Source organism: Mobula birostris, chromosome 13 (genome assembly GCF_030028105.1).
Source record: "Mobula birostris isolate sMobBir1 chromosome 13, sMobBir1.hap1, whole genome shotgun sequence".
In the NCBI taxonomy this organism is placed as follows: Eukaryota; Metazoa; Chordata; class Chondrichthyes; order Myliobatiformes; family Myliobatidae; genus Mobula; species Mobula birostris.
The window spans coordinates 16,000,163-16,014,260 of NC_092382.1; the positions used below are offsets into that span (position 1 = coordinate 16,000,163).

Below are 14,098 nucleotides of genomic sequence, written 5' to 3' on the forward strand. Positions count from 1 at the left end.
AGGCAGATAAGAACAAATGGGGTACATATGAAATACAGGAAATTCAAGTGAACACTTATGAAAGAAATAAAAGAAGGCGTGAGGTTACCCCAGCAGACAAGGTGAAAGAGAATTCTCAAGGATTCTGCAGATATGTTAAGAGCAAAAAGATTGCAAGGTAAACAAAACTAATCTTCTGCAAGATCAGAATGGTAGTCCTAATGAAGAGACAAAATAGATGTGGAAGATTTTTTTTGCATCCATATTTACACAGGAGATGGACACAGAGTCTATAGAAGTGAGGCAAAGCAGCATCAACTTCATGGACCCTGTACAGATTACAGAGGTGGAGGTGTTTGCTGTCTGAAGGCAAATTAGCATGGATAAATCCCCAGGGCCTGACAAGTTGTTCCCTGGGACTCTGCGGAAGACAAGTGCAGAAATTGTCGGGGCCCAAGCACAGATATTTAAATGATCTTTAGAGACAGGTGAGGTACTGGAGGATTGGAGGACAGCCAATGTTGTTCCGCTGTTCAAGGAAGGCTCTAACAATAAACTAAGAAATTGTACGTTGGTGAGCTTGACATCAGCAGTGGGAAAGTTATTGGAACGTGTGTGCAGGAACTGGAGATATGCTGTAAGTATTTGGATAGGTGTGGACTGATTAAGGATAGACATTAGGGCTTTGAGCATGGTAGGTCATGTCTAACCAATCTTGTAGAGTCTCTCGAGGAAGTTATCAGGCAAGGCAGTGGATGTTATCCACATGGACTTGAGCAAGGCACTGGACAAAGTCTCATATGGGAGGTTGGTCAAGAAGGTTCAGTCACTCAGCATTCAAGATGAGACAGTAAATTGGATGAGACACTGTCTTTGGGAGAAGCCAGTGTGTGGTAGCAGATGGTTGCCTCTCTGACTGAAGGCCTGTGACTAGTGGTGTGCCACAGGGATCAGTGCTGGATCTGTTATTGTTTGTCATCTATATCAGTAATCTGGATGATCAGGAAATTTGTGGATGACACCAAGATTGGTGGTGTAGTGAACAGTGAGGAAGACTATCATGGCTGCTGTTGCGATCTGGACCAACTGGGAAAATGGTTTGAGAAATGGAAAATGGAATTTAATGCAGACAAGTGTGAGGTGTTGCACTTTGGTATGACGTACCAAGGGAGGTCTTTCACAGTGACTGGTAGGGCACTGAGGAGTTTTGTAGAAGAAAGGGATCTGGGAATACAAGTCCTCAATTCACTGATGTTGGGGGAGTCCAGAACCAGAGGCCACAATTTGAGAATAAGGGGTAGGTCATTTAGCATGGAGTTGAGGAAAAACTTTTTCAGCCAGAGAGTTGTGGATCTGTGGAATGCAGTGGAGGCCAATTCTCTGAATGCTTTCAAGAAAGAGAGAGATCTCTTAATGATAGCAGAGTCAAGGGATATGGGGAGAAGGCAGGAACGGGGTACTGATTGTGGATGATCAGCCATGATCACAGTGAATGGCGGTACCGGCTCGAAGGGCCAAATGGCCTACTCCTGCACCTATTGTCTATTGAAAATGGTGTCATGGATGTGACGGAAAGAAAGATTTTGGCCCATTGGCCTTCATGAACCAAAGTACTGACAACAATAGATAGACGTTATGTTGACTTGTAGAAGACATTGGTGAGGCCTAATTTGGAGTATTGTTTACAGTTTTGGTCACCTACCTACATGAACATTGTAAAAGAGGTTGAAAAAGTTCAGAGAAAATTCACAACAATGTTGCCAGGTCTGGAGGACTTGGGTTATTAGGAAGGATTGAACAAGTCCGGACTTTATTCCTTGGAACATAAAAGATTGAGGGGAGATTTGATGGAGGTATACCACTATTATGAGGGGTATAGATAGGGTAAATGCAAGCTGGCTTTTACCACTGAGATGGGGTGGGACGACAATCAGAGGCCATGGGTTAAGGGTAAAAGGTGAAACGTTAAGGAGAACATGAGGGGAAACTTCTTCACACAGATGGTCATCCGGGTGTGGAATGAGCAGCCAGCACAAGTGGTGCATGCGAGCTCAATTTCAACATTTAAGAGGTTTGTTTGGTACCTGGATGGTAGGGGTATGGGAGTGGGCAGATTAAATAGTTCAGCACAAACCAGATGGCCCAAAGGGCCTGTTTCTGTATTGTAATTTTCGATGACTGTGACAAGAACCTGAAATAATACAAAAATTCCCTGTAAGTTCTTTTAACAGCTGTGCAGACCAACCATTCATCTCAGCAGGAATTTTGTATATGGTGTTAAATCTGTGGCACTTTAAAGTTAATAATGCATAAAAGAAAATCCCAGATGCATGACAAGAAAGACAATTTGCCTGATACTGTTTCAGTGACTGTGGGCCCAGGCACCCATGCTGCTCAGCAGGAACAGGGAATAATACAAATGGAGAGAGGCAAACTGAGCCAGGTCACAGATTGGAGATGGCAGAAATGCCCCATTCTTATAGAGACAGGAAGAGCATCAAGGAATTGATGGCCATTCCAGATACCAGCACTGTGCCCAGTCAGAAGATGATTTCTCTCTCCAACTTGGGTTGAACCTCATTGCAACCAGATCAAACCTTGAGAACTCAAGTAATCTCATCTGAAATTTGGTCCTAACCCAATGATGGATTTTGTAAATCTTTTTACAGGTTAAAAACGAGATGGAATTTAGCTCCTAGGATCTCAAACCCAGTACGCCAGTTTTGCTGTCTCTGTCCAGATGTTTGAGAAGTGGAGCAAGGATTTCAATCAACCATCCTTCCAGCTCAGACTGTGGGGAGGGATTCACTTGGTCATCTGACTGACTAGCATGCCCGTCATTTTGCACAGGGGAAAGGCCGTTCACCTGCTCAGACAGTGGGAGTGGATTCACTCGGTTATCTCAATTGAAGGTACATCAGCAAGTTCACACTGGACAAGGCCATTCATCTGATCTGTGTGTGAGAAGGGATTCAGTCGGTCATCCCACCTGTGGACACACCAGGCAATTCACACTGGGCAGAGGCTGGTCATCTGCTGAACTTTTGGGGAAGGATTCACTCAGTCATCTGACCCAATGGCTCACCAGCGAGTTCACACCGGGGAGAAGCCATTCACCTGCTCAGTCTGTGGGAAGAGATTCACTCAGTCATCCAACCTACTGGCACATCAGCGAGTTCACACTGGGGAGAAGCCGTTTGCCTGCTCAGTCTGTGGGAAGAGATTCACTAATTCATCCACCCTACAGAGACATCAGCGAGTTCACACTGGCAAGAAGCCAATGACCTGCTCAGTCTGTGGGAAGAGATTCGCTGATCAATCCACCCTACAGAAACATCAGCGAGTTCACACTGGGGAGAAGCCGTTCACCTGCTCAGAATGTGGGAAGAGATTCACTGAGTCATCCAGCGTACAGAGACATCAGCGAGTCCACACTGGGGAGAAGCCATTCACCTGCTCAGTCTGTGGGAAGAGATTCACTGAGTCATCCAACCTACAGAGTCATCAGCGGGTTCACACTGGGGAGAAGCCGTTCACCTGCTCAGTCTGTGGGAAGAGATTCACTAATTCATCCACCCTACAGAGTCATCAGCGAGTTCACACTGGCGAGAAGCCATTCACCTGCTCAGTCTGTGGGAAGAGATTCACTGATAAATCCACCCTACAGAAACATCAGCGAGTTCACACTGGGGAGAAGCCGTTCACATGCTCAGAATGTGGGAAGAGATTCACTGAGTCATCCAGCCTACAGAGACATCAGCGAGTCCACACTGGGGAGAAGCCGTTCACCGGCTCAGTCTGTGGGAAGAGATTCACTAATTCATCCAGCCTACAGAATCATCAGCGAATTCACACTGGGGAGAAGCCATTCACCTGCTCAGAATGTGGGAAGGGATTCACTCAGTCATCCAACCTGCAGAGTCATCAGCGAGTTCACACTGGGGAGAAGCCGTTCACCTGCTCAGTCTGTAGGAAGGGATTCACTAATTCATCCAGCCTACAGATTCATCAGCGAGTTCACACTGGGGAGAAGCCATTCACCTGCTCAGAATGTGGGAAGAGATTCACTCAGTCATCCAGCCTACAGAGTCATCAGCGAGTTCACACTGGGGAGAAGCCGTTCACCTGCTTAGAATGTGGGAAAGGGTTCAGTCAGTCATCCAAACTGCTGGCACACCAGTCAGTTCACAGTGGGGAGTGGCCGTTCACCTGCTCAGACTGTGGGAAGGGATTCACTTGCTCATCTAAGCTAATGGCTCACCAGCGAGTTCACACTGGAGAGATGCTGTTCACCTGCTCAGTCTCTGAGAAGAGATTCACTGAGTCATCCAACCTAGTGGCACATCAGCGAGGTCACACTGGGGAGAAGCCGTTCACCTGCTCGGTCTGTGGGAAGAGATTCACTCAGTCATCCAACCTACAGATTCATCAGCGAGTTCACACTGGGGAGAAGCCATTCACCAGCTCAGAATGTGAGAAAGGATTCACTCAGTCATCCAACCTACTGGCACATCAGCGAGTTCACACTGGGGAGAAGCTGTGCACCTGCTCAGTCTGTGGGAAGAGATTCGCTGATCAATCCAGCCTACAGAGACATCAGCGAATCCACACTGGGGAGAAGCCATTCACCTGCTCAGTCTGTGGGAAGAGATTCACTGAGTCATCCAACCTACAGAGACATCAGCGAGTTCACACTGGCGAAAAGCCCTTCACCTGCTCAGTCTGTGGGAAGAGATTCGCCGATCAATCCACCCTGCAGAAACATCAGCGAGTTCACACTGGGGAGAAGCCGTTCACCTGCTCAGTCTGTGGGAAGAGATTCGCTGATCAATCCAGCCTACAGAGACATCAGCGAGTCCACACTGGGGAGAAGCCATTCACCTGCTCAGTCTGTGGGAAGAGATTCACTCGGTTATCCAACCTACAGGGTCATCAGCGAGTTCACACTGGGGAGAAGCCGTTCACCTGCTCAGAATGTGGGAAGGGTTTCACTCAGTCATCCAACCTACAGAGTCATCAGCGAGTTCACACTGGGGAGAAGCCGTTTACCTGCTCAGTCTGTGGGAAAAGATTCACTCAGTCATCCAACCTACACAGTCATCAGCGAGTTCACACTGGGGAGAAGCCGTTCACCTGCTCAAAATGTGGGAAAGGATTCACTCAGTCATCCCTCCTACTGGCACACCAGTCAGTTCACAATGGGGAACGGCCATTGTGATGAATCCCTAGATTTCGTTTGCTGTGGACTGTCATTTTGAGAGAGAGAGAGAGAGATTAAGAATGGAAATCAGTCTGACTTGCATCTTGTTCACATCACTCACAGCTTGTTTAGTTTTAACCGAGGACACAGACACTCAGAGTCAGACAGAGATGAAGGAGGAAAAATGGAAGGTTCAAAACAAGGGAACTACTGGCCAAGGGTCACTGTTTCGAACTTTCCTATGCCCCCAAGGGTGGGTTAATTATTGATTCAGCATACGTTGAATGTGTGGTTGTCATCTCGTTTGATCCATAGGAGTGGATCTATTTTGGGGTATCCTGTGAAGACCACTTATGTGTTAACCCTTGCCTGGGTGTGGTGTGGAAATTCACTTCAAGACGATACCTCTTGTGACAAGTACCTTCTGGTGATAATTTGTATGTGGATTTGGAATGACGACAGATAAAATCTACAGCGACTGTTGCCTCGTTTTACCACCATGTATGCTGTGGAATTCAACGTTATTGACTTCTCTCCACACTTACCCTGGATTACAAATACCTCTCTCTCCTCAACTATTCTATGGTTGAACTGGACTTTCATAGTTTACCATCTCAAGACTCCAAACCTTGTTTCCCCTGAGCTCAATAGTTTGGGAGTTATATTTACCCACATATATACATATAACACTGTTAACTTTTGTTTATCTTGCTTAAGTTACTATATTGTTAGTAGGTACTAATAAAGATAGTGGATTTAACATCAAAAACAGACTCTAGGTGTAGTCTATCGCTACTGACTCATTTAGAAGTGTTACAGGGTCAAAATTTGGGCCTGCATCCGATATAGGAAAAGATTTGGAGGCGTATTGATCAGTTATCGGTTTCATTGTAGAAATCCCTTTTGATTTATTTGTGTATGGAAAATCAGCAGCAATGGATGTTGATAGATGTCTGGAAGCGCCAACCTCTGAGGCGTTAGAGGACACCAGAAGGATTGAGTTGCTGAGTATTGCTAAAAGGTTAAAACTTGTGAAGGTGAAATCGACAATGAGGAGGTCACAGATGCAGAGGAAAATAGCTGAGTATTATGTATCTGAGGGTGTGTTTAAAATGCAGGAGTTGGAGGTGTTTCCTGAAAGTAAACCTAGTGAGCTAGAGCTCCCGCACAAGTTAGAAAAAATAAAGATAGAGGCTGTGGAAAGGCAGAGGCAGGTTGAGACTAAAGACGCAGAAAAACAGAGAGGAAGCAGAAAGACAGAGGCTGTTCGAGCTGGAAAAGATAGAGAGATTGCAGCAAAGGGGTCTAGCGTTAGACTCTGGTGATAAGTTTGAGGCCAGTCGGGAAGTTAAATTGGTGCCTCCATTTGACGAGGCAGAGGTTGATAAATACTTTCAGCATTTTGAGAAGTTTGCTCAGGGTTTAAAATGGCCAAAAGAGGGTTGGCCTATTCTCTTACAAAGTGTAATTAAGGGGAAGGCTCAGCAAGCCTATTCTGCTTTGACAGTTGATGAAGCAGCTGATTATGACATAGTGAAACAGGCTGTGCTCAAAGCTTATGAGTTTGTCCTAGAAGCATACAGGCAAAAGTTTAGAAATTTGAGGAAATCTGTGAACCGGACTTATATGGAATTTGCTTATGAGAAGTTTGTGTGTTTTGACCGCTGGTGCACATATAAAAATGTAAATGATGATTTTAACAGCTTGAAAGAGTTGGTTTTAATTGAAGAATTCAAAATGTGTGTCCCTGATGACATAAAGATGTATTTAAATGAAAAGGATGCTGCCACTTTGCAGGAGTCTGCTAGATTAGCAGATAAGTTTGCTTTAACTCATAAGGTTAAGTTCACCCAGAATAAGAGCTTCCAAAAGAGTAGCAGGGATAACCAGAGTAAACCAGAAATTAAAGCTGGGACTAGTGACGAGACTAAGGATGAAGGGAAGCAGTTGAAGGAGAAATATTCTGGTCTGCCTTGTTACTATTGTAAGAAAGCTGGTCATATGGTGGCTAATTGTTCTGTCCTGAAGAAGAAAAAGGAAAAGGAGGCAGTCCCACATGCCTGTGATCAGTATGTTGAAGCACCTATAAACCCACAGGGTTCTGAACATTCTGCTGAGGCTCAGTTAAGGACTGAGAGGTCTGACTGAGTTAAGTAGGGATTCCATCATTTTATGTCAGATGGGTTTGTATTAGTAACGGAAGGGTCAACCCCGGTACCAGTGAAAATTCTTCGAGATACTGGGGCTTCTCAGTCACTTATATCAGACAGCGTTCTAAAGTTTGGTGATGAAACTAACATAGGTGAGGTAAATCTTATTAAAGGCATTGGGGGCAGCATTGTTTCCGTGCCATTGCGCAAGGTCACTTTACAGTCAGGGTTGGTTTTGAGACCTGTTAAGATCGGATTATGCTCCAGTTTACCAGTGGAAGATGTTACTTTGCTGTTAGGGAATGACCTGGCAGATGGTAATATTGTTCCTGCAGTGCAGTTGACAACTAAGCCAACCACTGACGACCCACAGATGGATTTTAACATTTATCGCAGTAACTCGAAGTATGGCTAAAAAGTATGCCAATGCAGACAGTTCTGTGCAGCATGATTCTGATACCCCTGATAGCCAAAATCAGGTTGACCAGGATTCAGGTTATGATGACTTGTCAGGGACCTTTCAGCCTTCATTGTTTCAACAGGATTCAGGTAGTAAGTCTGATGAGAAAGATTTATCCCTGTCTAGGAAGGAGTTTATAGCAGAACAGAACCGAGACCCTGAGATTGAAGCTTTATAAGAAACATTTCTCTCAGATGATGAGATTAAGAAAATGTCAGTAGGGTATTATCTCAAGGATGGAGTGTTAATGAGGAAGTGGAGGCCACCTGCTATACCTGCGAGTGAGGAATGGACAATTATTCACCAAGTTGTAGTTCCTAAATTTTATTGGACTGAAATTTTAACTTTGGCCCACAGTATGCCCTTAGGTGGCCATTTTGGAGAGAATAAAACTGTAAACAGGATTATGAGAGAATTTTTCTGGCCTAATTTGAGGAAAGATGTTGTGACCTTTTGCAGATCCTGTCACACTTGTCAAGTTGTGGGTAAACCTAATCAGGTCACCCCAGTGACCCCACTCCGGCCTATACCTGCATTCGAAGAACCCTGTTCCAAATTTATAGTGGATTGTGTTGGCCCATTCCCAAAGACTAATCAGTATTTACTAACTATTATGTGTACTGCATCCAGATTCTCAGAGGCAATACCTCTCAGAAATATTAAAGCTAAAACTGTGACGAAGGCTGTTAACAAGTTTTTTACTTTATTTGGTTTGCATGAAGAAATCCAGTCTGATCAAGGAAGTAATTTTACATCTGGATTATTCCAGCAGGTAGTTTATGAACTGGGAGCTAAACAAATTACATCGTCTGCGTACCATCCAGAATTACAAGGGGCTTTCGAAAGATTTCATTCTACCGTCAAAACAATGATTAAGACATACTGTGTTGAAAATGGAAAAAAATGGGATGAAGGAATACATTTGCTTTTGTTCACCGTAAAGGCTGATTTATACTTGTGCATTCGGGATACGCCGTATCCTACACCGTAGGCCTGATTTAATTTTTGTGTAGCCCTACGCCGCAGCGAGCATGCGTAGTTGTGTCTGCATCGCTCTGCACTTCACCACCAAAACGCAAGTTGGCGGTGGGGTTTCTCTGACACTGTTGAGTTTCATCATGAGAGACATGGACGAGTAAATGCATTTCAAATATTTTTGGATGTCGGCAGGTAGATTTGACGATTTGGTTCATTGTCTCCAACCATTTATTTTGCATCAGTGTACAGACATGGTGGAGAAAAGCAACCGGAAATGCAATGCTACCAAGCGAACCAATCACAGTTGTTGCGGTCTGCATCGCCGCGACGCGTGAGTTACTTTTTTGAAGAGGTGCACGTTACCCTGCGGCGTAGGGTACATAGTGCCTATGGTGTACACTTGACGCACAAGTATAAATCAGGCTTAAGAGAGTTGGTACAGGAATCACTGGGCTTTAGCCCATTTGAACTTGTATTTGGTCATAGAGTGAGGGGACCTTTGACCTTGTTAAAGGAACAGTGGATTGATGGGGATGTATATGTTAACTTGTTAGACTATGTTTTGAAGTTCAAAAATAAACTCTACCAGGCCTGTAGTCTAGCGAGACAAAACTTAAAGATTTCTCAAAACAAAGTGAAGTGTTGGTTTGTTAAGCGGACCAAAACAAAAGAAAATACTAGGTGGGGGATAATGTGCTTGCCTTATCTCCAATGTTGATGATTCTACTTCAAGTGAAATTCAATGGACTGTATGAAATAGTCTCTCAAATTAATGATGTGAATTATGTTATTAAAACACACGACTGACGTAAACTAACACAGGTGGTACACATCAATATGACAAAGCCTTATTCTGCCAAGCAGGCACCATCGGTGAGTGTTGTCAAACATATAAATCTGACAGCCCTGAGAATGAAACAATTGACTCATCTGAGACTTTTCACAAGCCAAACATGGTCCCAGTTAGGCTAATGAACTCGGTTGTTCTCAAAAACGTGGACAACAAGTTGGCTCATCTGCAGCCAAAGCAACAACAACAGCTGAAGGAATTAATTCTGAGGTTTAAAGTTATATTTCCCAATGTTCCCAAGCAAACCACGGTTGCAGTACATGACGTATATATGGGTCAAGCCAAACCGATTAAACAACACCCATATCGCATGAATATAGAAAAGTGTAAATTGGCTGAGCAAGAAATTGAATATATGCTGAAAGTGGTATTATTAGGCGTTCAACATCAGATTGGAGCTCACCCTGCGTTATTGTGCCCAAACTTGATGGTAGTGTTAGATTTTGCACTAATTATAGGAAGGTAAATGCAGTAACAAAAACAGATGCCTATCCTATCCCTAGGGTGGATGATTGCATTGATAAGGTTGGAAAAGGTAATTTCTTACAAAGATTGATCTGTTGAAAGGGTATTGGTGTGTTCCATTGACGGACTGAGGTAGAGAAATTTCTGCATTTGTGACACCTTCTGGGTTGTATGAATATAATGTTTCGCCATTTGGAATGAAATATGCTCCAGGAACATTCCAGAGAATGATTGATTCTGTAATTCAAGGGTTAGGACACACAGATGCCGATATTGATGACTTAGTCACAGGGAGTGACACTTGGGAAGAGCTGTAGCAGAAGAGCTGTTTGACAGGCTTTCCAGGGCCAACCTTACAGTTGACTTAGCTAAGAGTGAATTTGGCCATGCTACTGTGATCTGTCTTGGCTGTGTTGTAGATCAAGGCAAGTTGGCTTCTGTGCAGGCAAAATCCAGGCCATTTCTGAAGTTCCTATTCCGACTGTGTGACGAAGGCCCATCACTGATTACAGATGTCTCATGGCACACTCGGTAAAACACCCAAAGGGTCATCCACACACATTATTCCCTCTGTTATTGTGGTGAGTGCACATGTCACAATAAATCAACAGTCACAATTTTACACTCATCCCCAGCAGTAACAGGTATGAAAAAAAGAAACACACTATGTCACAGTTTTATTATCTCAGGTCAATTTATTCATATTCATCTTTCCAGTAAGTGTTTTGCCGAAGTGTCATGATAATCTGACGTTTCTCTCCTCCACAGTCACTGGGTCTGAAACAGAGCTGCTGCATAGAGCTGTCTTATATAGAGGCAGCAGCAACCTGCACAGGTGTGCCGATGGTGGAGGATACCATCTTTACCTGGGACAAGGGTTATGTTACCTAATTACTCATCTTGTGGTAAAGTTTTGGGGTTTATACAAGTTATTTAACCGGGAAATGGTGAATCCTGTGATGAAGTATATGTGTTTATTGTGAGAACTGGTGGTAGAGTTTTAGATTGTGTGAAATGGAAGATAATTGAGTTAATTAGCTTTTGGTTAGTCTAGGGAGATTGGCTTAGCTGTTATAAGCCTCAGGTTACCAAGGCTTTGGGTCGTTTTTTTTTCTGTTTAGTCTGAGGGTGGCTGTTAACCAGACAGGTGACAATTGCAAGCTGTGTCTGTATGTGTATAGTATTTTTTTTTAAAAATTCTTGTTTTCATGTGGACATCCAAGTTTTTGTTTTTCCACTATCTTTGTAAATAAAAGCACCTCAATCTATTTTTGCGACTCAAACCATCTTGTTATTTTTCTTAGACAGTTGACCCACAGTTTTTGTGACAGACTGGTAAGAAGGCTCTTGGAAGGTTTCTGGGAATGGTTGGATATTATCGTAAGTTGTGTAAGAACTTTGCTGATATCGCTCTTCCTCTGACTAATCTCCTGAAGAAGGGTGAAAAGTCTGTTTCGACTGAGACTTGTCAGGAAGCATTTGATCAATTGAAAGTTATTATTTGGGATTAGGCCAATCAATATAGTGTCGTCAGCAAATTTAATTAACAGATTGGAGCTGTGGGTGGTGACACAAGTCATGGGTGCACAGAGAGTAAAGGAGGGGGCCAAGGATTCAACCCTGTGGGGCACGTGTGCTGAGGGTCAAAGAGACAGAGGTGAGGGATCCCTCTCTTACCACCTGCCAGCCATCTGACAGGAAGTCCAGGATCCAGCTACACAAGGCAGGGTGAAGGCCGAGGTCTCTGAGCTTCTTCTCGATACTTCACAACTTCGTATGGCTAAAGCTCTGCCCATGACTGCAAGGAACTGCAGAGAACTTTGGTCTCATCTGGAAACATCATAGAAACAAGCCTCCCCTCTATGGACTCTTCCTACACTTCCCCTGCCTTGGGAAAGCAGGCCTTGTACTCAAAGATGCCCACAACTTTGGACATTATTGCTGCAAACCCAAACCTCCATCGGGGAAGAGATGCAAAAGCCTTAAAGCGCGTACCACCAGGCTCATGGACAGCTTCCTGTCTGCAGTTCTAGGCCAAATTAATGGTCTCCAGTCCAATAAAATGGACTCGACCTCACAATGTAACTCGACGTGACCCTGCCCCATATGTCTATCTGCACTGCACTTTCTCTGCAGCTGTAGCTCAGTACATGATAAGTCCCCATTTTAATTGTGTGGAAATATTAGACAGACTGAGCTTCTGCTTTGGAACCACAGAGGAAAAGTTAACTGAACTGATGAACACCAATAAATAGAAAAGGCTTCAATCTCGCATTACGATCTGCGGTAACTGGGATCAGGTGACCGGTGGTGGGTCTCCCAGACCAATTATCAGAATCAGGTTTAATAGCACTGGCTGATCTTATGTAATTTGTTGTCTCTACAGCAGCAACAGAATTTAATTCATAACAATAGATTTTTACCTTTGATTTAAAATAAGAATATACATATTAAATAGTTAAATTATATAAGTAATACAAAATAAAATTAAAATGTAATACTGTAAACTACTTTAATTGTGTGGAACTATTTGACTGACTGGGTTGTTGCTTTGGAAATTCTGGAGTGAAGCTGAACTAAACTGTACACATTTATGAAAAGCTCAGATAAATACAAAAGGCTAAGTTCTCATATGAATGGGTCAGACACCCAGAAACATTGGCTGCCCTTCAGCAGGTAAAAACAGTGGAATGAGGCCTAGTCCCAGGCCTCAGCCCAGTGGTTATGGTCTGAGGTCTGGGACTTGGTGAGAGTAAGCATTCGGCACGGACTAGAAGGGCCGAGATGGCCTGTTTCCATGCTGTAATTGTAATGTGGTTATATGGAAACATGCTGAAAATATTGCAGAAAAAAACATTGTCCACCCACAACGAGAGGACATGACAGACCCGGATCTCACTGCCTTGTCTGAACGGGTGAAAGATGAAGTTACACGTACACTCCAGCAGTGACCGGCAGATGCTGCAGATCTGCGGGAAAACGTGAACAGGAAACGGGATCATGTGCTGGTGGAGGGTCTCCCACCTGATCCGGTGACTCTGCTCCTCGCCCCTCGCACGCTGCCTGAACTATCCGCCACATTTCCCACATCATTCCATATTTACACCAGATACGTATTTACTTCGTCCCTCCAAATCGTCCCTGTCCCTTTCCCTCCACCCCAAGGTCACAGAGTCACGGGCTCGATTCCCATCCCGGTCCAACACACAATTCAGACCCAAACCGGAAATGTGCAGGTTTCATTTAAATCCGTCCATGTTTGTAAACACTCATTTCTATTCACATTCCTCCAACTTCACTGGACAGGAACACTGAAACATCAAGTGAGAAACAGCAGGAGGTGGCCATTCATCTCCTCTAAGATGATGGCTGCTCTCCCATCTCAGCCACATGTTTCTGCCCGATCCTCATTTCCTTGATACTTTAGGTCTCCACACATCTGCCGGCCTCTGTTTTATGTGAGGACGATCACTGAGTCTTCACCACCCTCTGTGGTGGGGATTTACAGACATTCACCACCCTCGGAGTGGAGACATTTCCCCTTATCTCAGTCCCGGACAGTCCACCCCCTTTTTCAGAGACTGGGATCCCTGGTTCAGCCTGTAATGATGTTGTGCATTTCAATGTGTTCACCTCTTAGTCCTCGATTCTATAAATGGAAGGGTTATCACATTTGATCTTTCTTCATATGATGACCCCACCACTCCAGGGATCAGTCTGGTGAATCTTCATTGCACTCTCTATAACAAATACTCTCTAACCTCTTTGTTAATCCTCTATGGAATTAATTTCCATCTATTGCAGCCCCGTGTTGCCCCAACCACTCACCTCCCACCCCCGTCACTATTTCCACCTTCCCACCTCCCCCTCACCTGGACCCACCTCTCACTCCCCAGCTCTTGCCCCATCCCCACCCCTCACCTCTTTTCTCGGACTATTTCCCGTCCACTCTCAGTCCAGAGGGAGGGTCTCGGCCCGAAATGTTGACGGTCCATTTCCCTCCACAGATGCTGCCC

At 44.4% G+C, this 14,098-nt stretch overlaps 1 protein-coding gene across 1 annotated transcript in view; it reads left to right on the top strand.

Annotated features, from left to right (window-relative positions):
* The first annotated feature begins 3,006 nt into the window (after positions 1-3,006).
* LOC140207823 (uncharacterized) overlaps positions 3,007-14,098 on the top strand; it is a 189,751-nt gene continuing 178,659 nt past the window's right edge. The window contains 2 exon segments of the mRNA XM_072276384.1: positions 3,007-5,195; positions 10,502-10,507. Of these exon segments, the coding sequence (XP_072132485.1) occupies positions 3,056-5,195; positions 10,502-10,507 (2,146 nt within the window). The 5' untranslated portion in view covers positions 3,007-3,055.